Source organism: Capricornis sumatraensis, chromosome 12, assembly GCF_032405125.1.
Source record: "Capricornis sumatraensis isolate serow.1 chromosome 12, serow.2, whole genome shotgun sequence".
NCBI lineage: Eukaryota > Metazoa > Chordata > Mammalia > Artiodactyla > Bovidae > Capricornis > Capricornis sumatraensis.
In genome coordinates, this window is record NC_091080.1 from 33048254 (window position 1) to 33076075 (window position 27822).

General features: G+C 42.1%; 1 protein-coding gene across 2 annotated transcripts; it reads left to right on the forward strand.

Annotated features, from left to right (window-relative positions):
* Positions 1-455: 455 nt before the first annotated feature.
* On the forward strand, positions 456-27333 carry PROSER1 (proline and serine rich 1). Of its 2 annotated transcripts, XM_068984599.1 has the most exons (13): positions 456-557; positions 3603-3668; positions 5927-5995; positions 8558-8652; positions 9643-9736; positions 11093-11203; positions 12722-12805; positions 14260-14338; positions 14960-15055; positions 19934-19978; positions 23501-25166; positions 25837-25987; positions 26579-27333. In XM_068984599.1, exons 1-13 carry the CDS (start codon positions 513-515, stop codon positions 26699-26701), a joined length of 2724 nt encoding a protein of 907 aa, XP_068840700.1. In that variant the 5' UTR covers positions 456-512; the 3' UTR covers positions 26702-27333. The 2 variants fall into 2 exon arrangements, with proteins under 2 accessions (XP_068840700.1, XP_068840701.1); XM_068984600.1 differs by lacking the exon at positions 3603-3668 and having other exon boundaries at positions 513-557.
* Positions 27334-27822: the final 489 nt, after the last annotated feature.

Here is a 27822-nt window from a genome sequence, read left to right on the forward strand (position 1 = left end):
GAGGCCAGCTTCGCGGCGGTGAGGGGCAGCCGAGGCGCTGGTGCGGGCCGAGAAGCCGGTGCCTCCTTCCTCGCCGGCCGCAGGATTCGGGGCGCGGGTGCCTCTGCTTCTCGGGCCGCTACACCCGGGAAGGCTGCTTCCCCGATCTTCCTCCGGCGGCGCCTGGCCTTGCGTTGCGGGGACAGACGCTCTGCCTCGGGCCGCCAAACGCCGGGTTTTCTCTGCGGGACTCAGAGGACCCGGCTCTTCCCCGAGCGGTCCTGAAGCTTTGTGTAAAGAAGCCGGGGAAGCCTGACGGGTTTTGTTTTGTTTTTAATAAAAAGTTTTTGTAAGTCCCCATTTTTAGAAATTTTTGCAGACTTTGAAGTCCTCTACCTCTTGCGCATCCTTCCTCCTGCTCCTTGAGTCTTTTTCCTTAGCTGGAAACATTTTTTACTCTCGGAGCGGACCGGGGATGATCGTTTTGTAACTGAAACTGTAACTGTTAAAACCTCGTCGAGATAGTAGTCAAGATGGACAAAAAGTCCTTTGAAATGGTGCTGGATGAAATTAGAAAGGTAATTGCACTTAATTCCTTCAATCTATGAGTTACGAATTCTCATGATTTGTTTTCTCTGGGGGACTGCGAGCAGATTGTGTAAAATACGGATTTAAGGATTGCGAAACTGGTTGGAATTTTAACGTCTAGTGTAGGAGTTTATATCTTGATACATTTCACGATACGAAACGGAGATTTGCTAACTCCAAACTGCTCGAGAATCAGACCGGTATTGCGGCGCTTATATTCAGTGCCCTCGGTTCCCAAGCCCGCCCTACAAATCTTGAATCACTGTATTTTTGGATAAGTGATTTCGTATTTCTGAACCGATTTCTTCATCCTTCAGTAAGACTGACTGAAAACTAGAAATACGTAGAAAGTTTCTTTAATGGTGGTTATAATGACAGGATTTTTAAGTTTGAGTGTGAGCAGACTGTATTTGTTGCTTCGGCGGGACAAAGTTAGTATCCTAATAAAAAGTGTGGCATTAAGCTTAAAGGCAGATTCTTAGGAATGGGCTTCAATAATTCGCATTTCAAAACTTTTTTTCCTTCTGCTTGCCAGGTTTTTGCTTCATTTTGAGACTATTTCTAGGTAGCCTACATCCCACCAGACAGCAAAAAATTCTAAAAAATTGGAATGTAGCCTTGAGGCTTAACAGTATTTTAAGCGCAAAAAGTTAAGCCTTTACAAAATTAAACCTGAAAATACTAACCATTCGTATGTGTTAATACAGGGTCCTTTGCTTAGAATATCAGGGCTGTTTCCTCGCCATTTTCATATTTTCAAGACCCTTGATTGAGGCAGAAAGACTTGTTACCTTGTGCACTGGTGATTATTATTTATTTCAGCTTATAAAATTGTTAATAAAATTGCCTGTTTTTCTTCATTCTGTATAAAGCAAAATGCTGTTTTCCTTCATCCTTTGTAAATTTTTTTTTCAAATTTGCATGTTAGGTTACATTTGCAATGCTATTGAGTATTCTTTTTTTGAATCAAAATAAAATTTCCTCTTTTCCAAATCCAATTTGCCCAATAAAAATCTGCAATAAAATGTCAGCCTGCTGAGTACATACTTAGAATTTGCCACAATTTGTTAATGAGCTGATGTTAAACTACTGTTTATGAGAAAACAATTTGTTCAGGGAGAGGAGTCAATTTCTTTTGGAAGCTCTAGGGTGTCGGTTTGTATATTCTCTCCCTGCTAAATTGTGGAAAGATGACATGGTAAATACTAATGAAAGGAATAGGAACTTTTCTAGAGATTAAAGTCAAATTCATAACATAAGTCCCTTATTTCTGGTCTGAAATCAAGATGTATCTTTTTCTGCCTGTGCCGAATAATTAGATACATCAACATAGTACTAGGTTATTAAAATAGAATAAAAATATAGTGTGTCAAGTATGAGAGTTACTGTTGGCTTTTCAAAATTGCTCTCAGACTTTGTAAATCAGTTTAAACCAGGTAATCGCTTCCTGAGTGTTACCATTATGTCTGTAGGTAATACTAGCTGTCACTATTGTCATTTAAAAACAAAGGCATGTAAGAAGACACTAGAAAAAGAAATAGGAAGAAGGGAGGGGGGAAAGCAATATGTAATCTGCTTTCTAAGAAGAGGCTAATAATAATATTCGTTATTGAGCACTTGTGAGTGTGCTTGTTCCAAGCACTTCCTCCATGCTTTATTTGATTTAATCTGCCAAATAGCTCTCTAGGTGTGAGTTATATACCCCTCATTTTACAGATGGCACGTTTAGTCTCTGGAGGTTAACTAGCCAGCTCAAAGTTACCCAGCTGATAAGGGAGGGGGTTCAGTGTTCAAGGTCAGGGGTTCTGACTCCAGCTATGGTGTTGTGCCTGGGGATACAGCTGAGCCTCTCAGGTGCTGATAAAAGAAATAAGACATGACTTGGCATCAACACAGTCCAGGATTTGGGCCGGAAACTTTCTCTTGATTGTGTCCAATAATGGCAATAATAAACCCCCAAGAGCACATTATCCAGAATCCCATTCCCTTCCCTTTTCCATGAAAATTCAACTACTGAGCTCCCTGCATGTTTCTTTGTTGACTTGTCATGGCGTTCTAGCAGCATGACGCATGTAGAAAGTACACTTACGATTGTTCTGGAATGAATGCAAAGGGATTCATTCATTTTTGGTGGGGAGGGGTATGATTGACCATATTTCCATATGCCAGAAAGTACTATATACTGGTACTGTCCATATTTCTAGAGACTAGAAAGTGACCCCTACAGTAAATCTAGTTACGCTCTGGCACCATACAAAGGGGATTAGTGGATTTTTAATGAGTGGTTGTTACCAGATTGTGATAGTCTGGTATTTCCATCTCTAAGCTTAGCATGTAGTTGCCAGGAGAATCATAGATGATTTCCTGTGGCTCTAGATGGTGCTGGGTCAAGGCCACAAACTTCTCTCTGAACTTGTGTCACATTTACTCTTGACTGTTTTAATCCTGAGGTGGGTAGTGATTGGTGTTCCCTTTTGTGAGTGAAGAGGCTCTTGGGGCAATTAAAATACCTCCCAGAGACCACACTGCCAGTTAGTGGCAGGCGCAAGGCTTGGCTTCTGGGTTCCTGTCTCAGTAGAAAACACTGAGAGCCTGGACTAGACCTTGTTTTACCCCTGTTTCTCTATCAGTTAGTGCATATAGGTGTGCAGTAAATAATTATCTGCTGAATGAGTAATGCCTAGTACATTTAACCTTAAAAATGATGGTTTGGTTGAATTTGGGGTGATTTAAAACTGCAGTCACTTTTACAGGAATACTTAATTTCTATTAATGTAGAATCTTATCTGTTACAATTCTATTCCCTTCCTTTGTAGGAGTGAGTAGGCAGGCCAGGGGTTTTCCTGGTGTCTAATTGTATCCCTAACAGCATGGAACCCCAAAGGTAGAATGTCACATCACCATGGTGGCTTTGTCAGCCTCCTTGTCTCTGGGCTGCAGAAGGTCTGCTGCTGTTTGAGTTGCATAGGCAACTTTCATGTATGTATATTGCTGCTCTGCTTACATATATTTATTCTGTTTTTCTGTGTTTTTAGGCTGTTCTGACAGAGTACAAATTAAAAGCGATTGAATACGTACACGGATATTTCTCTAGTGAACAGGTATTCTTTTGTTTATTTAAGCAAAACCTTTTTTAAAATATATATTTTTTTAACAGTGATGTTCTGATTAGTGCCTTTACTTATTTACCTACTGATCAAGTTCAGAATTGCTTTTACTTTGTTGCTCTGTTTATTCAGGAACTTTAGAAGCTTTCGGTTTTAACAGAAAACTTGACATAATTTCTAGTTGGCATATTTTATAAGCATACCCACTTTCATCATGATATCATATGCTAAAATGATTTTAAAATGCAGTGTCTGAAAAACACAGTTCAAAGTGTTTATATTCTGAGCACAGTATCCTATGTCTGTAAACTTCTAATAGTTAACATACCCAAATTTGTACAGTGTTTATGAGTCAGTAATTGCAGAATTCACTACAATTTATACAACTTGGAACAAATGGTGATATATGTTCTTATGTGAAGCCACGAATAAGAAAAAAAATAGTGTCTCATAAGTAGTTCCTGTATCTTCCAGAAGACTGATATTATTAGTGGGATTGTTTAGTGGAAACTTTCACCCAACTTTAGGAGTTTGCTGATTTTGAAAAATAAGTTTGTGTGTATATACACACATGCAGAGACAGCTGGATTTCCAAGGAATACTTGGAAAGTACTCGGTAGAGATATGAAGCAGAAATAGGTGTACATCTGGAGAAGAGTTCTGGGAAATGGTGGGAACAGGAGTAAGGTAGACAATGGATGAAACTGTAGATTGACTTAGTAGGTAAATGCCCCAACTTTTCATCTCTTTCTCAAGACTTTCAAAACTGGAATAACATTAAGCCGGTAGTTCTGCCTCCTAAATTCCTGAGAGCTACTCTGTGATTTGCACATGTTGCTGCCTGTTTAATGAGTGGTTTCCAGATGTCCCATAACTTTTCACAGTGCCTTTTTTTAAAAACTTGAATGTTTCAGGAAGATTTGTAATTTCACATAGCTGATAGCTTTTCTTTCCTTCTCTTGTATGTGTTTCTGTGTATACATGTGAAATTTTGTAGAAAACTTCCCATAGTAGAAATTTAATGACTTTGCTGCAGTCATTAAAAATTTTATCAAGCTATTTCCTAAGTGTGATCTTATAAGCCTACTTATTATAATGAATATCTCCCATCCTATATCATACAGGATAGTTTATAAAATTTTATGGTTGGTGTAGTCCCAGGTAGCATTCACTGTGTATAGTAAAAACATTATTCCCATAAAAGTAAGGACATACTCTTACCAAGTTGTACAGAAAGTACACACAGTAACTGTTTGCTACTTATGTATCTCTCAGTGAGGAGTGAGAAGTATTTTTACTCTTCTTTACATACCACCCCATTTTCTAGTGTTAACTTTGCTTTGTGGAATAACTGCACCCGTAGCATTGTGAGGAACTCAGGGTAAAATAATTCGTTAACCCAGATTTCATTATCCTCTCATCCTGAGTCTTTGTTGTTGTTCCTTTTGGGGTGTCCTTGGAGGCGGTGAACCCGGAGACTGCAGTGCTGTGGTTTCTGCGCACCTCTGGCTGCCCATGGCACAGTGTCTCCCTCATGCACTTGAACTTGGCTGGTGGTAGCACAAGAGCCTGGCTGGCTGTGCTCCCAAAGGGACTTACTATTTAGAAGCTGCTGGCGTGATTCAGGGTAGTTCTCACCTTTTTAGAGAATAGATCTGTGGTCCAAGTCAGAATAGTGTGCGCTCCACATCTGAGTTAGAGAGTAGAAGTTAGTGGACCACCACTAAACCACACCACTGAAGACCTTTTTCTATGACTAAAACTGTAATTCCCCACTAAATGTTTTAAAGCTTTCCATTCATACTATATCTTTATATGCCTAAGTGCACATTTTAGGTCCATCTAGCACTTTTCCAACTTTCTTTTTCTCCGGGTACTCTCTTCTTTCCCTACCTTATGCATTCCTTTATTTCTAGACCAGTGCTGTCCAAGACTGTGTAATTGTGGAAATGCTGTCTGTCTGCACTAACCACAGTGGTAGCTTCACACGGCTGTTGAGCCCTGCCTTACCACGTGGCTTATGCCAGTAGGGAACTGAGTTTTCTCTTTGATTTAGTTTCAGTTGATTTAAATATAAGTAGCTGCGCGTGGCTGCTCTGTCTCACAGTCTAAACTCTGGTGTCATGCTTATGCCTCGTCATCTGGGCCCCAGCAGCACACTTTGAATAGTGATTCAGAGTACGGGAATACATCTTGTAGAAATGTTTGCAAACACGTTGTCGGTAGAGCTAAATTAGTTCTTTGCTTTTCAGGTGGTTGATTTACTGAGATATTTCTCCTGGGCAGAGCCTCAGTTGAAGGCAATGAAAGCATTACAGCACGTAAGTAATTTACTTTTCCTTAGAATGTAGAATTTTAAGTATTTTGAATTCTCCCCTCGTTTTCTGTAATTCATCTCAAGTTGCAATTTGTTTGCTGTAGTTGCAGACACTAAATTCCATTATACTTTATTCAAAAATAACTATGTTAAAAACATTAAAGCTTCCCAATTTGTAAATTTCAATCATATGTACTATACTGTTAAATTGTACAGAGTTCTAATTGGCAGACTGGAGTAGAAAATATTTATGGGCAAGCAAAACATAGGATTCAAATTCTAAGTATTTTTATTTACTTCCATTTTTGTGTGTCTTCACCTTCCTGTATTTAGTCTTAGAAGAATAGTCAGACTGATCTATGCCTGCATTTTTTTAGACCAGTGCTGTCCAAATGACATTTCAGTGACAATACAAATGTTTTGTATCTGCTCTATCCAATATGGTTACATGTGGTTTTTGTGCACTTAAAATGTGTCATCTGTCTGAGGAATGGTATTTTTAAGGTGTTGTTTGATTTTAATGTAAGCAGGCAACATGTCTAGTGGCTACCATATGGGTGGCACAGTGCTAGAGCCTAGATTTTCAAAGGCTCTGAAGTCAAATGGGGTCTGACTGTATAGAGCATTTTCCTGGCAATATCAGGCACTGATAGCTTTAAAGAAATCTGCTGATCTTGAGGGCTTCCCAGTGGCTTAGTGGTAAAGATTCCGCATGCCAGTGCAGGAGAAGCTGGTTTGATTCCTGGGTTGAAAGATTCCCTGGAGGAGGGCATGGCAACCCACTCTAGTATTTTTGCCTGGAAAATCCCATGGACAGAAGGGCCTGGAGGGCTACAGTCCATGGGGTTGCAAAAAGTCAGCACAACTAAGCCTGCACACAGCACATACAGATTCTCATCTTCCTAAACTAATTTGATTAAGAAAGTGTCTGGGTCTGTTAGTGCTTCTTCTCTGTAACAATTGGTGTTTTTCCTGCTTTATTTAAAAAAAAGAAAAGATTGTCTCACTTGTTCACCCATCAGCAGGGGTTGAAAAATCTTTCTCTAAGGACCAAAGAAAAGGAGAGCAAGGCAGAGAGCTTCTATAAAAAATACTGTTGGGGACCTTGGCTTATTTTATCAGAACAGCAAACTCATGACAAAGCTCTGAAGCCAGCTTGCCTACCCACCTACCTTAGAATTAAGACTCATAAGTGGGAAGGCTGCACAGGCACCCCTTCATGCACTAAAGAGACAAAATAAATCTGATTTGACTGTGTTCATACTGAAGACTGACTTTGACGATTAGGTTACGTTCTGGACATTTTCATAAATGAGCTAGAGCAGTAGATCCAAGGTCTTCAGAAATATATAATAAACTTACATATAAGGAAATCAATCTTTTGCAGATATGTAACCTTCCAATAAAACTTCTAGATGTCCGTTTACAAACACGTAAGGGGGTATGCAGTTTTACCAGTTCTTTTGGTGATACAGGTTAATAGTGTTTAAAAACAACTTCAGTTGATTCTAACTGATCTCCTTATATTGACTTTGATTTTGAATTTCCTCCACTGCTAACATAAATATATAAATTGACCTGCTTTTCAAAAACATAGGTATCCTAGACAAATATTCAAGTATGTTCAGTTCAGTTCAGTCGCTCAGTCCTGTCCGACTCTTTGCGACCCCATGAATCACAGCACGCCAGGCCTCCCTGTCCATCACCAACTCCCGGAGTTCACTCAAACTCGTGTCCATCGAATCAGTGATCCCATCCAGCCATCTCATCCTCGGTCATCCCCTTCTCCTCCTGCCCCTAATCCCTCCCAGCATCAGAGTCTTTTCCAATGGGTCAACTCTGCATGAGGTGGCCAAAGTAGTGGAGCTTCAGCTTTAGCATCATTCCTTCCAAAGAAATCCCAGGGCTGATCTCCTTCAGAATGGACTGGTTGGATCTCCTTGCAGTCCAAGGGACTCTCAAGAGTCTTCTCCAACACCACAGTTCAAAAACATCAATTCTTCGGCGCTCAGCCTTCTTCACAGTCCAGCTCTCACCTCGTGTCACAGTGCACATTAACTTTCTTAGAAGTTCTGCAGTAAAAGAACCTGTTAATATTTAACCCATCTTTCCCCTAATCATGTGATTGGAGTACCTTTTTTTAATAACACTATTCAGCACCATGGACTTCACTAGAACTGCTGATTGTGACATAACCTAGCACTCCGAATTACAATTTTTTTCTAACTTTTCGAGCAATGTGTCTCCCTTATTTGTAAGTAGCCTCTTTTTATATAGCCTTTCTGAGGAAAGTAGAATATGTAATTTTTTTTTTTATAGATGAACATATTGAGAGATGTGGATAAGAAACAGCACATAGGAGAACTTAGTTCTTCAATTAAAGTAGTTACATTAAAAAAGCCTAGTTTTAATCCACATAGTTGTTAGGGCTTACTTTTGATGAAGCAGCTTTCATCTCACATATTTATATTAAGAACATTTAATTACACTACCCCCCACCCCCAAAAGGCAGATTCTGGCATGAAAATTTCTCATGTTGAAAGTAAAATTATTTTTTTATTACTAGAAAATGGTGGCTGTTCACCCAGGAGAAGTGGTCAATATACTCAACTGTTTCACCTTCAGTAAAGACAAACTGGTTGCTCTTGAACTGTTAGCTTCGTAAGTATTTCTTCTTTTTACTCAGAGAAAAATTTGGAAAACTTTTCAAACATCTTTTAACTCATTAGTGTATGTTAATGTGTCAGAATTATATTGGTAAATGGAACTAATAAAATGTATGAAAGCATAGAGCTGAATTCTTATATCTAAGTAGCTAGTGTGCTCATTACACATGATTATAAACTTGTAAAATTAGTGGGCTTATTGATTTTCATTCTTTTGATTTGGCTGCATATCAGTGACTTGCTTTGCCTTCCCACTCAGAATAACTTGAAAGGCATGTTGACAAATCCAGAGGACTGATGGTTAGATGGGTTTTCCACATTCTGACAGTATATATTTTTTTGCTTCACATACACTTATTCTCTGTGGATCTTGTTTTCCTCAATTGTGAAAATAAGGATCTTATCTATGTGGTAGGGATGCAGATTTTTAATACTATAAGATTTAAAACACTCGGCACAGCATTTGAGAAATGATTGTGAAATAAATTTGAGAAATGAATGTTAGAGAAAAGAAACCTACTCTCCTATAATGTATTTATGAGAGTCTATAAATTGCTATTTATTTCCAGCACATGCAGTTTTTAAGTCCCTAATATATTTGTAAACGACCACAGAACACAAATTTAAAATTAAACATAACTTCATTTTTAGATCAACCTTGATTTTTATCCATTTAGCATAGGGGTTTGTTTTATTGCCATTAGCTCTCCTGACACAGACAGGGTAGCTTTGCATGAATCTCAAAATAGTGATTTTTTTTTAATTTGAAATATTACTTTGTTAGTTTCAAGTAGCCAGATAAACATCATTGAGTTACTATATTTACCATATTTATATAAACATGTTAATTACACTCATTAATCAAAACTGAATAATCATACTCTTCTTATTACATCATGGAAAAAAGCTTACTCAGATATATCTGTGTATTAAATGTGTGTGTCCAGGTTCTTAAATGAAAAGCTAAATTGTATTTCCTTGGTAGAAACATTGTTGATGCACAGAATTCTCGACCCATTGAAGATTTGTTCAGGATAAATATGTCTGAGAAGAAACGGTGTAAGAGGGTGCTTGAACAGGTAATTTCCTCAAGATTGCTATATAAATGGCACATGGTTTTCCTGAATGCTGATGAAGAAAACAGTACCAATCTTATTACTATGCTAACTTTTTTTTTGTTTACTATGCTAACTTTTGATGAATAACCTGATTGCTATTCTGTGATGGGTTAATAATGACAGCCCTGCAGTCTGTGGCGGGGAACTAGAGCTTTTAGGGGGACACTGGGGTATGAAGAGATGGCTTGAGAGTGAGAAGCCAGTGGCGCCTCAGTATGAGCCTCATGGGGTGTTTATTCTCAGTCCCTTGGTAGCTCTGCCGTGTCTCCAAGCTTTTGTCTTTATGTGTTCAGGAGGAACTGACTCAGACTGTAAAGAATCTGCCTGGAGTGCAGGAGACCTGGGTTCAATCTTTGGGTCGGGAAGATCCCCTGGAGAAGGAAATGGCAAACCCATTCCAGTATTCTTGCCTGGAAAAATCCCATGGACAGAGGAGCCTGGCAGGCTACCGTCCATGGGGTCACAAGAGTCAGACACCACTTCAACTAAACCACCTCCAGGAACGTGACTTATTTGTCATCAGGCTTATTTTCATCAAACTTACGAATAATTATAAGACTAAATTCCAGTTTGTTCTTTTAAAATCTCTAATAGTGAGAGAAGTTGTACTTGTCCAAGTCTAGAAAACTTGATTCGTCATTCAAGGTAGTTATTTCTTAGGATTTTGACAGGTGGCAACTGGATTAGTGGTTAGAAACCTGCTCGAGGAGGGCATGGACTGTTCCCCTAGGAGCTGCAGCCCAGTTGTATTTAGTCCTTGCACACAATTTACAGAATCCGTCGTGAAGAGATCTTTGGGTAGGAGTCTACTAGTTGCGACGATAAAAACATTGTTACCATTTAAATAATTCCATTTAAGTGAAGTGATTTTACTTACTAATTTTAGTCATGTTCACCAGTGGACGTGCTGACTGATGTATGAACAGATTGAATGTGATGTTCTTCCTTAATCCATCCTATTTAGCAGGGCTTCCCAATATCCAGCATACTAAATTTCGTGCTGCTGCTGCTGCTAAGTCACGTCAGTCGTGTCCGACTCTGTGTGACCCCATAGACGGCAGCCCACCAGGCTCCCCTGTCCCTGGGATTCTCCAGGCAAGAACACTGGAGTGGGTGGCCATTTCCTTCTACAATGCATGAAAGTGAAAAGTGAAAGTGAAGTCACTCAGTCGCATCCGACTCTTAGCGACCCCATGGACTGCAGCCTACCAGGCTCCTCCGTCCTTGGGAGTTTCCAGGCAGGAGTACTGGAGTGGGGTGCCATTGCCTTTTGTGAGTTTATTTTTTTAAACAGTCCTCCTCTTTGTTATGTTTCAGGCTTTCAAAGGGGGTTGCAAAGCTCCTCATGCGATGATATCTTCTTGTGGAACAATCCCAGGAAATCCATATCCCAAGGGAAAACCTAGTCGCATCAATGGAATTTTCCCAGTAAGCATACTTGTGTGGCTACATGTGCAACTTCTTTGTATAAAATTGAACACAGTTATGGTATGTAAAGAAAATGCCAGTTGATGATGCTTCTACAAAGTAAAGGAATTTTACTATGTCAGCAGCATAATTCATAGATTCACCACTGAATGAAAGCTCATACATAAGCTATATTAAAATATTTCTATAAAATATATAGAACAACAAGCCACAGAAAAGAGAGTAATTTGGTTTTGACTTGTTTTGGCAAGTATTTTAGAAGCACTGATTTACATATAATAAAGGACTATTTCTCAGATTCTCAGTATTCTTCAAACAGTTTCACACACTTAAGTGTGTTTGGGAAATCCTGCATGCAGTGTCTCTTTTGAAGAATCACATTGCAAAATAAAGGCTCTGAGAAGTCCCACAAGAAAGACACTTATTTTTATGTCACCCAGTGTTTCAGTCAGCTTTCTTTGTGAAATAATTTTTTCAAAGAATGGTGTATTTTTAATGGCAATGTGACAAATAGCCTCAAAACTTACTGGATTGAAACAATAAACATTTAGCGTCTCATGCAGCTTCTCTGGACCAGGAATCTAGGAATAGCTTTGTTTGGTTCTGGCTCAGGGTTTCTCATGAGGCTGCAGTCATCTGATCGCTTGATTGGAGCGTGAGCCTGAGCTTCCAAGGTGAGTCACGAACCTAGCAAGTTAGTGTTGAGGCTGGCAGGCCGGGGGGGGTCTTTGTTCTTCGGCATAAGGACATTTCCGTAGTGCTGCTCGAACACCTCTTGACACGGCAGCTGACTTCCACCAGAGCAGATAGTCCTGGAGACGGCCAGCCAAGGCCATGTTGTCTGTTATGGCTCAGCCTTGGGAGTCAAATGCCCTCAGTTCTGGAACATCCTGTTTGTTACATGGGTCAGTCCTGTTCATGTCAGGGGCTGCACAGGGACACACAGGAGCGAGGATCACTGGGGGCCACCTTGGAAACTAGCTCCAAACTAGTATGTACCACTTAGAACACAAACAATTAGCAGGACACAGTGTAATAGGGCGTCAGCTTATTTTCATCTGTTAATTAGAGCAGTCTCGAGTGAGGTCAATATAAGTGGTCACACTTAATACTTACAGAGAACACCATTTCTTGTTACTTATTTTCAACTGTAATATAAGTACTGTTTTTGATTCTTTGAGCATCAGATACTATAGCACTGGAGCTGTCTCTGGCTGCTCCTACTGTGCAGTGAAAAAATTAGAACATACTTTCTCCTCCTCTGTCTCCCCATGTGTATTGTGTGTTGCCTTGAACCTCTGCACATATTATGAGGACTGCATCAGGATCATGAGCCAGCGCAGGACTGGGGCTGTGGTCCCTCCTTACACTCCTGCCAAGTTATGTCCTTTCTTCAGGGTAGCACAGCAAGGGTCTGGATTTGTTTTGTTTTGTTTTTGCTTTGGGGTTTGTATGGGTTTTGTTTTGTTTTGATCTCAATTATCTTTCCTTCTTTTTCTTTTTTTTTTTTTGAAATAGGGAACCCCTTTGAAGAAAGATGGCGAGGACTGTACCAATGAAGGCAAAGGAATAGCCGCACGGATTCTCGGACCATCCAAACCAGTATGTTTAGAAAATAAGTGACAGGACAAGTCTTGATGCTTATATCTGGTTTTCTGTCTATTCAAAGCATAAATTTCATGTTTTGTTGGGCAGTCTAAAGTGCAGTAGAAACTCTAGGAAAGTGAATGGGTTCCTAGGGAAATACACTACAATTAGTTAACAGTGTTAAAGGCCCCTTTGAGGATGAATGGCGTATGTTAAAGGTAGACCAGTTGAACTGCTATTACTGTTTTTTTTTCTGCAGCCATATTCAGCAGTTTGCTTGGAGATGTGGAGAGTGGAGAGTTCACTTTAACTAAGGTTGAGGTGTGATGGCTGGATTAGTGTTAGTATTAGTGAAGTGAGGATGGAGCCAGGAGGTGGAGTGTATTTTCCAGGGAGTGATTGGAATATAAACTGAGCAGAGAAGACAACCTCAGGAATTGAAGGATTGTACTACAAGAGGCCAACACTCAGCCGCCTTGCAGTCCTGACTGCCCACCTGACAAGAACTTGGGTGGCTGTTGTTTACAGTAGAACAATTACAGACCATCGTCCTTGCACAGAACTAGCACATTATCCAGGGCTGCCATTAAGAGTGCTGGAGAGAGTATAGGTTCGTCACTCCAGGGCATCCCGTCTGCCCCAAGATGTGGGTGCCAGCCCCCTCGAGAGGGTGTGTGTGATCTCTCATCCTCTCCATCTCTGTAGTTACAGTTGCAGCATGTGGCCTAGCTTTGCTTACCTCTGGTCCTCTGGAGACCAGCTCTTTGAATGTTCTTTCATACCTAAGTCCTGTAAACTCTAAAATGGAAGATTTGTGGATTTCAAAAGGTAAAAAGACTAAGCTACTGAATTCATAATTCCAGTCTGCATTCTACAAGAGTTGTCAGAATGCCAAAGGCCAAAGGAAATAGTGCTTGTTTCTTTCAAAAAGAGAAAAGGGGGTAAGAACAAGACGATGACTTTCCAGGAGGATGTGGGAAGTTCTTGGGTAGCCGAGACTCCAAAACCTGGTGGGTTTCTTGTGTTCCTTGGATTAACCTAGACTGGGTCAGAGAAGAATCTGCTGTTCAGGATGAGCTTGGGCCTTTTGTTGGAGATGATCTTCAACTGAAATGAAAAAATTAACACCTCTGGAGCAGACCAAATGGAGTTGAGTTTGAGCAAACTCCAGGAGATTGGAAGCCTGGCGGGTCGCAGTCCATGGGGTCGCAACGAGCTGCACGCGACTGAGCAACAGCAACCGCAGTCTTTGGCAGGACCTCTCTTTGGACTTTAATAGGAGCCACATTTATTAAAGCAAAGAAATTTCCCCCCTTTGTGCCATTTGTTAGTGCAGTGGCAATGGATATGCTGGGGCATTTTTGTCCTCTTAGACCTAAATGTTTTGAAAGACAAGTTGTATTTTGTTTTGGCAGGAGACTGCTTCCTTGATGTTCTGCTGACTGCTGTACTTTCCCCTCTCATTCTAGCCTCCTTCAACATACAATCCACATAAGCCTGTTCCTTACCCGATACCTCCATGCCGACCACACGCAACTATTGCACCAAGTAAGGAGCTCTTTCAGAGTTCTTTTTTTTTTCCTTTTTGCTCTTTATTTATTAAGTTGAAAGTAAAGGTTGGTATATATACTCTGGAAATCTGGAGCACTCATGAAATATGCTATGCTGAGCTTTCCTTTGCCCACAGTTGTTTACTCTAGGGTGTTGGTCTACAACAGTGCAGAAGACTAAGAGTCTCATTTAGGATATTTTCCTTTTGATAAATTAATTGTAGGGTTTTTTTTCATTGTTAATTATTTATATAAGCTTTTGCTTATGGGTAAATCATCTTGAATCCCTTTTTTGATAGTTGGTATTCAAAGACATCATTAGTGCATTTAACTTGAAAGGGTCAAGTGTGTGTGCTTGACATAAAAGGCAAATCATACAAGTCTGGCAGGTTCTGCCCACTGTGCCCTTCAGTGAGTTAGGCCTGGAATGTGCCTGCACTGGGAAATAGAAGTCTCTGCTTATCTCATTCGATCTCACTCTTCACCCAAGCCTCCGTGTAAGACGCAACTGTACTAGATAACACAGTTTCAGAAATAAAGTAGTTGGCTGTGCCAATACAGCTTGAACTCGGAATGATGCTAAATTGAACTTTTTTTTAGTATTGTATTTTTGTTTTAGGTGCTTATAACAATGCAGGTCTGGTACCGTTGGCCAACGTCATAGCTCCAGGAGTGCCCCCGCCACCTCCATATACTCCTAATCCAGTAGCAGCAGGTAAAATCAGGTTGTTTTGGGGTGTTAAAAGCCAATACCTTTCTCACCTTGCATTCAGAGGGGACAGATGTGTGGTGTGGTGGTGTCCTAACGGGGAGCACAGCCCCCGAGCCTGCTGATGGAGCCGAGTGTGACATCCAGGCTCCACTAGAGCGATCCTTGGCCCACAGGCAGGATTTCTGTGTGTTAGTTTTGTAGCCTGCAGCTTTACCAAATCCATCGATGAGTTCTGGTAGTCTTCTGGTAGCATCTTTAGGATCAGCATCTATTTAGGGTCTTCTGTGTATAGTAAGTATCATGTCATCTGCAATCAGTGACAGTTTAACAGCTTCTTTTCCAATTGGGATTCCCTTTACTCCGTTTTCTTCTCTGATTGCCATGGCCAGGATTTCCAAAACTATGTTGAATAGAAGTGGAGAGAGTGGGCATCCTCGTCTTGTTCCTGATCTTAGAGGAAATGGTTTCAGCTTTTCACCATGGAGTATGAGGTTAGCTGTAGGTTTGTAGCATATGGCCTTTATTATTATGCTGAGGTAAGTGTGAACACGAGCAGGCCGTAGAAACGGGAACCGTTTCTCCTGAGTAGGACACTGACAGGCAGTGGAAGAGCATCGCTGACTCAGCGAGTGTCGCTGTTAGGGCCCCTTGTGTCTGCCGTGGGCAGGAAAGGCTTGTTAGGAGGTGCTCAGAAGCGCTGAGCCTGCCCACACGCTTTCCAGGCCAGCCTTTCCTTTGGGCCCATTGGGAACTCAGGATACGAAGTGTAAATGTTTTTTTCTATCTTGTCAAATTCTTCCCCCAAAAGACTGCACCTGTTTATACCAGCCAGTGAGGGTATATGAGCATACCATTTCTTCACACCCTTTCAATGGAATGAAAACAGGCTTTTTGTTTTACTTTTGCCAATCTGATACACTGATTTGGCTGATAACTTCTTTTGTCTGTCTTTTATAAAAGTTTATTTCATTCAGCTATTTGACTCTCCTGAATTTTGTCTTGTTTAGGAAACCCTTCCCCAACCCAGCAGTGCAGCAAGATCTGTATTCTCTAATTACTATTTTAATGATTGTTTTTAAGTGTATAGCTTTTCATTTACTTGCCATTTATTTCTGTACGTGTGTAGGGTAGGGCTAGAACTGAAGTTAAATTCTGTCTTAATTTACTTTTGCCCTTCCCCAAGATTCAGAGTTACTTACTAATGTTTAATAAATTCTTTTTTTCTAGTCAGAATGGCTCTGGTGTTTGCTGCTGAGTACTCTGATTAAAGTTGCAAAATCTTTTTTCTAAAATCTGTCATTTTATTTCTTGCCCTTATTCACAGTATGTTTTAACCTAAGGGTTTTACATTTTTGTGTAGACAGACAGAGGTTGTGAAAGAAAAGCTAGAACCATGTTACCTTCTCTGGTGGCTCAGATGGTAAAAGCATCTGCCTGCAATGCGGGAGACCCAGGTTCAATTCCTGGGTTGGGAAGATCCCCTGGAGAAGGAAATGGCAATCCACTCCAGCACTCTTGCCTGGAAAATCTCATGGACGGAGGAGCCTGATAGGCTGCAGTCCATGGGGTCTCAAAGAGTCGGACACGACTGAGCGACTTCACTTTCACTTTCCAGTATCCTTGCCTGGAGAATTCCATGGACAGAGGAGACTGGCCAGCTACAATCCATGGGGTCGCAGTGAGTCAGATGTTACCTTAGTTCAGGCATTCTTAACCCTAAATAGTTAGGCCAGGTAGTCTGAGTCTTTTAAGATTCCTACTCCGTCTGGAATTCATTTTCATGTGGGGTGAAGTAGAGGGTTATCTTAATTTTTTTTCCAGACAGTAGTCAGTTCGTCCATGCCAGCACTCTTTATTAACTAATCTGTTTTCCCTGCTGCTTTGAAATAATACGTTTATTTTAAGTTTTCATTTACACACCTGGCTCTAATTCTGGGCTCTTTATTCTGTTCCAATCTAGTTACTTTATGTTGCGATGATACCATATTGATTTAATTAGCAGATTTACAGTGTATTCTGACATCTGATAAGGCTAGCTTTCTCTCACTGTATTTTCATATCTTTCTTATCCACTTTTGGAAATTGATTCTTCCATGTGAACTTTTAAGATCACCTTATGCAATTAGAAAAGAATTGAATTTATGTATTTATAGTTACATAGTAATTTGGAGAGATGACTTTTTTTATATTAAATTTTACCATTTAATTATATATGTATGTCTTTAAATCATGGCAGGTGGTAGTGTTTTTCCAGGCTTTATGTTATTGCTTGCAGTAAGTGTTTTTTTGGGGTGGGGGAGGTTTATTTAAGTTATAGCTGATTTACAATGTCTTAATTTCTGCTTCATTCAAGAAGATTTTGTAGTTTTCTTCATATAGGTTTTTTGCCTTAGATTTGTATCTAGGAATTTTAGAGGAGTTTTTTGGTTACAGTTATAAATGGATATTTCATTTGTAGGTGCTTGTTACTGATTTCCTATTTTAGTGTTTTTTTCCTTTGAAAGTCTCTTATTCTGGGTATAAAATGTCAGCTGACTTATACTTTACTGAGTATAAGTAATCCGCCTGCCCTCCGCCCACCCCCACCCCCACAACCCACCCCAGCCTTATTGGGTATTGACCCTTATTGGGTCCACACTTTTTTGTTGTCATTTTTCAGAAGTCTTTTGCTTGTATCTTTATTTATAATATTTTTTTAGGGTTTTGTTTATTTGGTAAGTTAGTTGTTTTGTAAATTATATATACTAGAATCTGATTTTTGTAAACCAGTGGGAAAGAGACTTTATAGGGGTTTCAGTTCAGTTCAGTCGCTCAGTCGTGTCCGACTCTTTGCGACCCCATGAATTGCAGCACGCCAGGCCTCCCTGTCCATCACCAACTCCTGGAGTTCACGCAGACTCACGTCCATCTAGTCAGTGATGCCATCCAGCCATCTCATCCTCTGTTGTCCCCTTCTCCTCCTGCCCCCAATCTGTCCCAGCATCAAAGTCTTTTCCAATGAGTCAACTCTTCGAATAGGGGTTTCAGACAATCATAAAAATTGCATATTTGTTCTTAGTCCTTCCATTTTATTTTTATGCTCATTATTATTCTTTTATCCCAGTTTTTCATTTTTCTTATTTTTGTTTATTTGGATTCATTCAAATTACTTTAAAATTTTTTAACAACTTTTCTTTTCTTGCTCCTACTCAAACTTAGAATTTCTATCTTTAAATATCACTAGTGATCATCTTCATATTCTTAGTGGTTGTCAGTGTACAGAAAGTAAAAACAGCTGTCCTGCATCCCACCATTGACTTCCCTACTCCCTCTCCTTGATCATCAGTTTGTGTCTCTTGATGGAATACATTTTTCTTTCTATGCCTCTGACTCATGGCTTCTTAACTTTGTGGCTTCTCTTTGATGCCCTGTCCTCATATACTCATTCTAATTTTCTTCTAGTAGAAAATTTCTCTAATCAGCTTTTTCAGAAAGGGTAGAGGTGTAAGATGTAGATGAGAAACCCATTTCTCACTAATTTTATTAGAACCTTAGTCTCTTTCTATAAACTTACAAGGAAGACATTCCTTATCTTTAGAGTTCACAAATGTCTTTAGTCTTGGAGTTCAGATATTTCACCAGGATATTTAGGTGTGGATCTTATGGTTAATCCTTCCTAGAACTCTGTAAGCCCTTTAGATGTGAAAACTCAAGTCTTTAAAGCTTTGGAAAATTTTGTCTCTTTAATTATTGATATTTAATCTCTTTTTTTCTCCTTCTAGTACTCTTATTTTTCAGTGTATTTGTTCTGAGTCTCTTAGCTAATCATTCAGTACCTTAAAAAATTTTTCTTTGCCATTTTAAATGGAACTTTTAATTTCAACTATGTAATTTAGCTTTCAGTAGTGTTATTTCTGATCTTCACCATTCTTTGCATTTATTAACTTGGAGTAGATTTTTATATCGAAAGTCTTCAGCTTCTCTGCTCATTTTCTTACAATATTATGTGAGTATATATCATTAGCATTACGGATTTTAAAGTTCTTTTTCTTTCATTAAATCTCTGGATAGACACTGTCTTAAGTTTATTTGTACTCAAGTCCCTTAAACAAGCTTGATCTTTTTTATTCTCTATGTCAGGGCTTGTGGGTTCCCTTTCTGCACTTTACACCTGTCATACTGATGCTTTCTTGGGCAGTTAAACTGTCAAGCCATGAAAGGTCATTTGCTTGCCCCTGTATCTCTGACTAATGGCTTAGTAAGAGGGGTCCTTTCCCATGGGGCTGGAGAGGGTGTGCTTTAGGCTGTTGGTCTCATGGGCTTCAAGTCAGCCTCAGCTCGGGCAGTTCCCCTTGACATCTCCTGGCATGGGGCCTTTTCTAGAAGTGAGTACAGCAGTGGACAGAGCCACTTTCTCTCCATTTGCTTGGTGACGCACCCACCTTGTGAGATTGGCCCCTTGGGCGGCAATGGATTCTGCCCTCAGCGTTCACCTTCCCCTTCCAGGTCTCCCCTGCATTGTAGGCAGCGGTGCCCAGCAGTGCTTGTCCGCTTAGCCTCCTGTCTGCACTCCTACTGCACTCCCTCCTAGAGGCACACGAGGCCTTCCACCATCTTTCCTAAAAGCCTTCTTAAATGAATCTGTGAAACAACAGTGTTTCCTTAAAGCCCAATATGGAGAAGTGGTGGGGACAATTGCTCATAATCCTTGCAGTCTTTGTATAGTTACTACTATGATTTTTGTTTATTTCCTTTTTTTTAATAGGCATATGTTGTTTTTCCTAACACAGTATACATACATATTCTGGATTGTTTTTCTTTTACCCCAGTCTCTGATTATTATGATGGTAAATAATTTGATTAAAGCCAGAAATCAACTTTTATTTATTTATTTTCTCATAGAAAATGAAGACCTCTCCAGTCAGTCAAAACCTACACAGAATCAAGGTAAACACCAAATTTGATGTCTGTTCTGGCTGCCTGCTCTGTTTTTCACTGAGATCAATTTGAGTTTGAGTGTATTTGAAATCTTTATGCTTTAGGGAAAGTTCCTGGTTAAAAAATTTAATTAATCGATGCTTGCTAAAAGTGACTGAAGAGTGATACATTTTATTTAAAAATAAAATTTTAATGGTGCTACATCTTATACGCATAGCATGCAGTATATAAAATATAGTCTATAAAATGTCTATCTTATAGAATCATCTAAGAAAGCTTTTAAATCCATGTTAACTGGATTTAAAAATAACATGTCTCTGTGTGTTGTTTGTAAAACTTTGAAGCCGTCTCAGTGCTATGTGACATTGTATCTGCATTCACTTTACATTATATGATATTCGAAGCCTGATTCTTTAAAATATATAAACAACATTTCTTTTTGATAAAATCCCTTTTTTGACAAATGCTGTGTCAGATAGATTTTTTTAGACTTAATTATTTCAATACGTATTCGGAGTAGTGTAATTTAACGTAAGGAAAGAAGAGATAGATTTTTTTAGACTTAATTATTTCAATAAGTATTCGGAGTAGTGTAATTTAACGTAAGGAAAGAAGAAAGAGTTGAAGAAGGGGCAGCAGAGCAGGCAGCGCAGTCAGCAGGTGAGGGTGAGGCGAGGCCTCCACGTGGCAGTGGTTCTGTGACATTTTCCCCTCCCCGTAATGGAGGATATGTGTGCTCAGGAAAGAGGTGCTGTCTGCTGTGAGACAAAACCTGGGACCAGTTCTTACGTAGCAGAGTAGCACATGAATCTGATCATCACAGTGCTCAGGTAGGAATCTTGGTGGGAGAATTCCATTCCCCGAGAATGTGTGGAAACAGTGCTTTTTAGCTGGTAATTTCTAAGGCAGTAGCATAGCAGGGAGGAAAGGAGCCTAAGTGAGAAGTCAGGACATAACAGTGTGTGATCTCTGGTGCCACCTGGCTTTGTCACCTTAAGCAGCCGATTTAGCTTCTAGCAAAGGGGGATGAAGGAAACCTCAGCCTTTATGCTCAGCTTTGTTAATAGATCCGTTTTTGAAGAGAATAAACCATCAGCACCTTTGTTAGGAAGAGCACACTTTGCTTTTCCCTTGCTGTGTTATGTTAGCATGCTTAAGATTGTTTTTCCTTTTTGAACCATATTAAGAAACAAACAAGTATAGTGCTTAAGCACACAAGTATGACAGACCTTGCTGAAGTCTTGGTTCTGTCACTTCATAGCTGCATGACCTTTTCATCATCATCATTGTTATCACTGTGGTGAGATCTCTTATTGAGATCTACCCTTGTAACCAATTTTTAAGTACACAGTATAGTATTGTTAACTGGAGGCATGGTGTTGTACAGCCAATTTCTAGAACTCACTCATCTTGCATAACTGAAACTTTATGTCCTTTGGAACAGCATTCAATAGCTGCATGATCTTTTAACAAATTACTTAATCACGCTAAGCCTGAGACTGCCCATCTATAAAATGGGGGTGTTAGTGCCTGTCAGGGTTCTCTGAGGACAAATGAAATGACGGGCGTAAAGTAGTTAGCACAGGACCTAACACGCCATGTTTCGTGGTTACAACCACATTAGATGGCAGGAACATGGATTCCCATGGTGTGGTTTTGGGGGGCGGGGGGGGTCCACTTTGGTTTCATTCCATTTTGACTGCAGGCACTGTGATTAATAGTGCATGGCTTTTGTGTCATTATACGTAAAGATCTCCAACAGAGGTTGCTATAAAGAACACTGTGGGACAGCTTGGCTTTCCCTTGCCATCTGTCATTAACTACATGGTCCTCAGCATGAAGTTAAATAAGACAGGGAATTCTCAAATGTTTTCCCCACCAGATGTTTCCCAACCAATGTTAACCTAAATCATTTTTTGGCATGTTATTTACAAACACAAAACTAGGCATATATTCCTTGTGCTTCTAGTTCTTATAAAACAAATGGAATACAGAGCTACAAACCTATTTTCATATGTACTCTCAATTTAAAATGATAGTGATTTTCTTGAAACTATCATGATATGAATATGGTATGAACTGCTCATGATATGAATATGGTATGAACTAAGATCTTGTGTGGAGAAGGCAATGGCAACCCACTCCAGTACCCTTGCCTGGAAAATCCCATGGACAGAGAAGCCTGGTAGGCTACAGTCCATGGGGTCCCAAAGAGTCGGACACAACTGAGTGACTTCACTCACTCACTCACCCACAGATCTTTTGAGTTTAATGTTTATATATTTATGTTTTACTATCTGTCAGTTCTCCTCCCATATTGATTATCTAAAACAGCTGTAAAATTTGTTCAGCCCCATGTAGCACCCTTTGGCCATCACTGAGCACAAACGTATTATGTGGGTGTGGGCTTCCTCTATTCTTTTCCTGTGGTCCCTTCTCTATCCGTGATTAACACAGTGCGTCACTTTATGGACCATGTCAGCTTCCTTATGTCCAGAGTCCTTATCATGCATAGATTTAAAAAGTGAAGTCTTAGTCCACGAAAAGGTCTTTCAGTTGATTAGCACTGCAAAGGGGACATTCCCTGTTTACAACTCAAACAGACTTCAGTGTGAATATAGCATGGACGGTAGTTGTCATCATGACATCACCTACCTAAGTCTTGCATTCCGTTTGGCACCAACAAGATCAGAAGCTAAGGTTTTCATTAATTGATTCAGGAGGGAATCCCAGGCATTCCCAAAATGCCTGTATTATTTGTAGAGTTTATCACAATAAAAGTACTGTAGCAAACTCTAGAAGTGTTGAGACTAAGTCCTTGGGTGGGTTTGAGAACTGTAGCTGAAGTAATTGTGAGGTATCCAGTGCAGCAAACACTTACTAAACACGTAAATGCCAGGCACTGGGCTAGGTGTGAAGACTAAAGAGGAACTTGATATGGCTTTTGCCCCTAAAGCCTAGGACAAGCCAAGTAAAGTTATAGAGGTTAAAAGAAGTCAGTATGAGAAAGTGCTTGGGGGAAAATCTGTAGAGATTGGTAATTAACTCACACCGTGGCAACCAAGAATGCTACAGAGATGGCCTGAGTATACTCGGTGACCTTGGGTGCCTCTAGAGGGGGCGATGTCCTGACAGCTCTTAAGAGAGGGAATGACTTGTCATACTACCCTGGACAAGTAGCCTGAGAGAATGAGCACACCAACACTAATCACAAAATAAATTCTTTGAATTTTTTTTAAATTGGGAAGCTATGAAAGGAAAGTTTTATTTGCTCACTGTCAAGGCTTCCTCAATGTGAAAGGGAAGGTGGTGCTGATCAGAGTCCAGAACTCTGCAGGATCTAACCGAGGCTGCCTGGTGAAAATGGAATCCAGCAATGTGTACACTTCAGTAGCCTCTTAAAACCTGTCATTGATTTTTCTTTGACATCTGTTAAATATCACATAAACTTTTATCCATTTTCTTTTGAGTTCACATTTGAACTCTCAGCCGTGACGATCACCTCTTGCCTCTCCTCCCCTCCCACCGCAGCATTCTCCACCCCGGCCAGTCAACTCTTTGCCCCGCATGGCTCCAATCCCTCGACACCCGCTGCAACTCCAGTTCCTACCGCTTCCCCGGTCAAGGCAGGAACTCATCCGTCAGCGTCGGCCACCGCCAGCCTCCCAGGGATGAACTTGGCGAATACCGTCCTTCCTGTGTTCCCGGGGCAGGTCTCCGCCGTTCACCCGCCCCAGCCGATGACGCCGAATCCCACAGTGATCAGGACGCCTTCGCTGCCGGCCGCCGCAGTGACCTCTGTCCACAGCACCACGGCCACGCCCGTTCCTTCCGTGTTTTCTGGCCTCGTTCCCCTGCCGGGGCCTCCCGCCCTCCCGGCCCCGGCCCCGCAGGCCACGGCTGCGCCTCGGGCCACCCCGGCTTCCAGTGAAACGTTCACCAGCCTCCCCTTCCCCGCCGCCTCTACCGCTGCCGCCGCCGCCAACAACCTCAACTCCGCCTCGCTGTCGTCGGTTTTCGCAGGGCTGCCCTTGACCCTGACGCCGGTGTCCCAAGGCGTGTCCAACCAGACCCCCTCCGTCATCGCCGGGGGCTCAGCGCCCGGTGTCGCCTGTCCCCTGGGTGTGAACAGCCCCCTCCTGTCCGCCCTGAAAGGCTTCCTGACGTCCAGCGATACCAGCCTCATCAGCTCCTCCGCCCTGCCCTCCGCGGTGACCAGCGGGCTGGCCTCGCTGTCCTCCCTGGCCAACCAGGGCGCCGACGCCCCGGGCTCGGCCCCTAACAAGGGCTACGGGCCACCGCAGGCGCCCACGCCGGGCCTGGCGCTGTTCCCCGGGCTGCCCTCGCCCGCGGCCAGCGCGGCGGCCTCCACGCCGCCCGCCCTGCCCGCGCCCGCCGCCCCCTCCTCGGCCTCCTCGGGGCCGGCCGCGGCGAGCTGCGGCTCCTCGGCCGCCCACCCGCACGGCCCCGCGACCCCCGCCGTCACCACCCTGCCCGTGGTGGTCAAGACGGAGCCCACCAGCCCCACGCCCTCGGCCTTCAAGGGCCCGGCCGCCGCGGGCGCGCTGGGCCTTTCCGGGGCGCTGGGCCGGGCGTACCCCGCGGCCTCGGTGCCCATCAGCCTGCCGTCCTGCCTTAACCCCGCGCTGCCGGGCCTCCCGGGGCTGAGCGCGCCCCTGACGGGCTCGAGCGCCCTGCCCGCCCTGCCCCTGGCCCCGCACGGCTCCTCCACACCCATCACCCCAGTCTTCACCGCCCTGCCTCCGTTCACGTCCCTGACCAGCAGCTTCCCTCTGGCCGCCACCCCAGCCCTCAACCCCCCGGCCTCCGCGCCCGCTGCCCCCGCCGCCTCCACCTCGGCGGCGCCCCCGCACCCCGGCTCCGGATCCGCGGTGCCAGCGCTCCCCGGACTCTCAGCCCCAGCGCCCGCCTCTGCGGCCGCGGCCTTCCCCCTCAGCCTGCCGGCCGCCGTGCCCTCACTCTTCTCTGTGGCCCAGGGCCCCCTGCCGGCCTCGGCACCCTCCTACCCCGGCTTCTCCGTCTCCAGCGCCCCTGGGGCCCCCGCACTGCCCGCCTTCCCGGGGCTACAGCCGCCCGCCACTGGTGCCGCCACCGCCCCGTCGCCAGCGCCCGTCCTCCCGGGCTTCGCCTCTGCCTTTAGTTCCAATTTCAACTCTGCTCTGGTTGCGCAGGCCGGGTACGTGCATGGTCTGGAGAGACGGGAGATGGTTCTTCACACAACAGATCGTGCATGATCTTGAAGTCGTTCAAATGAGTCAGAAGCGAATTGTTGGCGCAAAATTATCTTTTTCTGGGCCGACACTTAAAGGGGCTTGAAATGTTTCTCCTAACATGTTTCTTTTTGAGATAAATGTATAAACTATCAATGCCTGCTCAGATAATCAGCAGGGGTTCCCTGATGGCTCAGACAGTAAAGAGTGTAATGCGGGAGACCCAGGTTCTATCCCTGGGTCAGGCAGATCCCCTGGAGAAGGAAATGTCAACCCCCTCCAGTATTCTTGCCTGGAGAATCCCATGGACAGAGGAGCCTGGCCCAGTACAGTACATGGGTCACAAAGAGTCGGACAGGACTGAGTGACTTCACTTTCACTTTCTTTCAGATAACTTTAAGATTTGCATTTGGTGATTTAAAGTTGACAAAACAGCAAAACGTAAACTCACTGAATTCAGAATAGCCTTAATAATGGAAAGTAGGTTTTACATCAGTGCGTGAAACCTATTTATAGTTCCCTACAATAGAGAATTTCTAGGGTGTTTTTTAACATCTTAAGATAGTATTTGACAGATGTAGAAGCAACAGCTTTTATGTCTGTCTTGCATGTTGACCCATTCTCTCTGTGTTTCAGCTTATCATCTGGACTTCAAGCTGCAGGCAGTTCAGTTTTTCCAGGCCTCTTGTCCCTCCCAGGCATCCCGGGATTTTCCCAGAATCCCTCACAGTCATCCCTGCAGGAATTGCAGCATAATGCAGCTGCACAGTCAGCATTGTTACAGCAGGTGAGCAGCCCTGCCTGGAGCAAATAAGGATGGCAACAGGTGTAACATAGCTTCTGTAGTGATAACCTTGCAATACAGATAGTGATATTCCAGCGCTGACCCAAAGTGGCTCTTAGCAGAATGTCTGGAGATTTGATGACTAATTCCCTCCCCCAAATCTACAAATTATCCTTGTTTTCCCTCAGGAGAGTAACAAAGGTGGTAGAATAGATTCATCTGTGTGTTTTTTCTGCTTAGAGACTTTTAAATCTCAGTCTGGAGATTTTTACATACAGAATCTTTAGATGTAACAGTTAAATTTTAGCTTGTCGTCTTTAGTTAAAGCTAAAGTAGTGGACCGTTGAGGCAAATTTTCTCCAGAAAACCTGTTCTTTTTTTAAAGGATGTTAAACATTTTAAAGGCATTTCTATGCACCTCTACCATCTGAACTAGTCTGAATGTTTCTTAAAAATTTCAGGAGACTGAACAGACTTACCTTGCCCCAGCATTTTGTTTTTTCTTTAAAAAGAAAAAAGTGGGACTGGCAAAAGCAAGCACAGGCCTGGTGGAATTTGGCAGTCTGCTCACCTGTGCGTTCTTCTTTCCATCAGGTCCACTCGGCGTCGGCTCTGGAAAGCTACCCAGCTCAGCCCGATGGGTTTCCTAGTTACCCTTCAGCACCAGGGACACCATTTTCTCTGCAGCCAGGCCTGTCTCAGAGTGGGTGGCAGTGAATATATTTTAACGCATATCATCCTGAAGAGCAACGTCAACGTCAGAATTGCCCAAGGACCCCAGACTTGCCCAAGGACTGCAGTGAAGTGTCTAACAAATGTGAAGTTGGCCAGAAGTCAGGAAATGAGGCTAAGGATGATCCTGGGGAAACTGTGATAAGAGTTTAAAAAAAAAACAACACACGGTTGCATTCTTTAAAAATGTTTTTAAGTGTGAACACTCCCCTATGTAAATATATTGATGACAAATTGTACAGAGAATAGTATTTTAAAAAGTGTTTGGGGACTTTTCACCTGCACCCTATGACATTTTGAACGGTGTACATGAGTGGTGTAGGGGGACTACTAAAGAGGATGTCAAACTCTTTATAGCCGAATACAGCCTTAACTCTGCCTGTACAGCACCCACTGACAGAAGTAATGGTCGTGCCTCAGACTTACGGGTTGCATGTGGCCCTGGGGGAGTTACCCCCCTTGATACGCTTGAGTGGTTCCTATTAGCATCGCTGGAACTCAGTATCCATACTCCAGATATATCCACAAAAGGGAACTTGAGACCCACCATTATTTTTAACCCCTGACATTAACAAACATACATGTACTGCTGAATTTAACCCAATGTATTTCAGGTAAGTGAAAATGGTGCTTCATATAGTCCTTAGAATGACTTTCAGGTGTTCTCAACTAAAAACATATATATATATATGTTTTCTAAAAAAAAAAAAAATATATATATATATCCAGAACTACTTTCTTACAGAAATACAAGTAAGGCCTGTGATAATTTGCCTTCAAAACATATTTCTTAATCTCAGCAGTATCCAAATGTGAGTGAGGAACATTGGACTGACCCTTGGGCCACCTCTATTACTCATTGTACTCTGGAAGCTCTTGGTGAATGTTTACAATCATGGGATGTAGTATTTCTATTTGTACTTAGAATCAAATGCTTATCTAAAATAATGATGTGGCAACAGATAGAGAAGATTTTGCTCTGTTAGTAAATATGCAGTGTGTACTCTATTTAAGGGCCTGTGGTAGTATAACATGATTGAATGTCATTAATTTAAGTAAAATAACTGCCACATTAAGGGGGATCGGGGGAGTAGCAAGAATGATTT

Coding starts and splice junctions, on each gene's coding strand:
- PROSER1 (XM_068984599.1), top strand. CDS start 513: ATGGACAAAAAGTCCTTTGAAATGGTGCTGGATGAAATTAGAAAG. Junction 3,669..5,926: donor GATATTTCTCTAGTGAACAG/GTATTCTTTTGT, acceptor TTTGCTTTTCAG/GTGGTTGATTTACTGAGATA. Junction 25,988..26,578: donor AGTCAGCATTGTTACAGCAG/GTGAGCAGCCCT, acceptor TCTTTCCATCAG/GTCCACTCGGCGTCGGCTCT.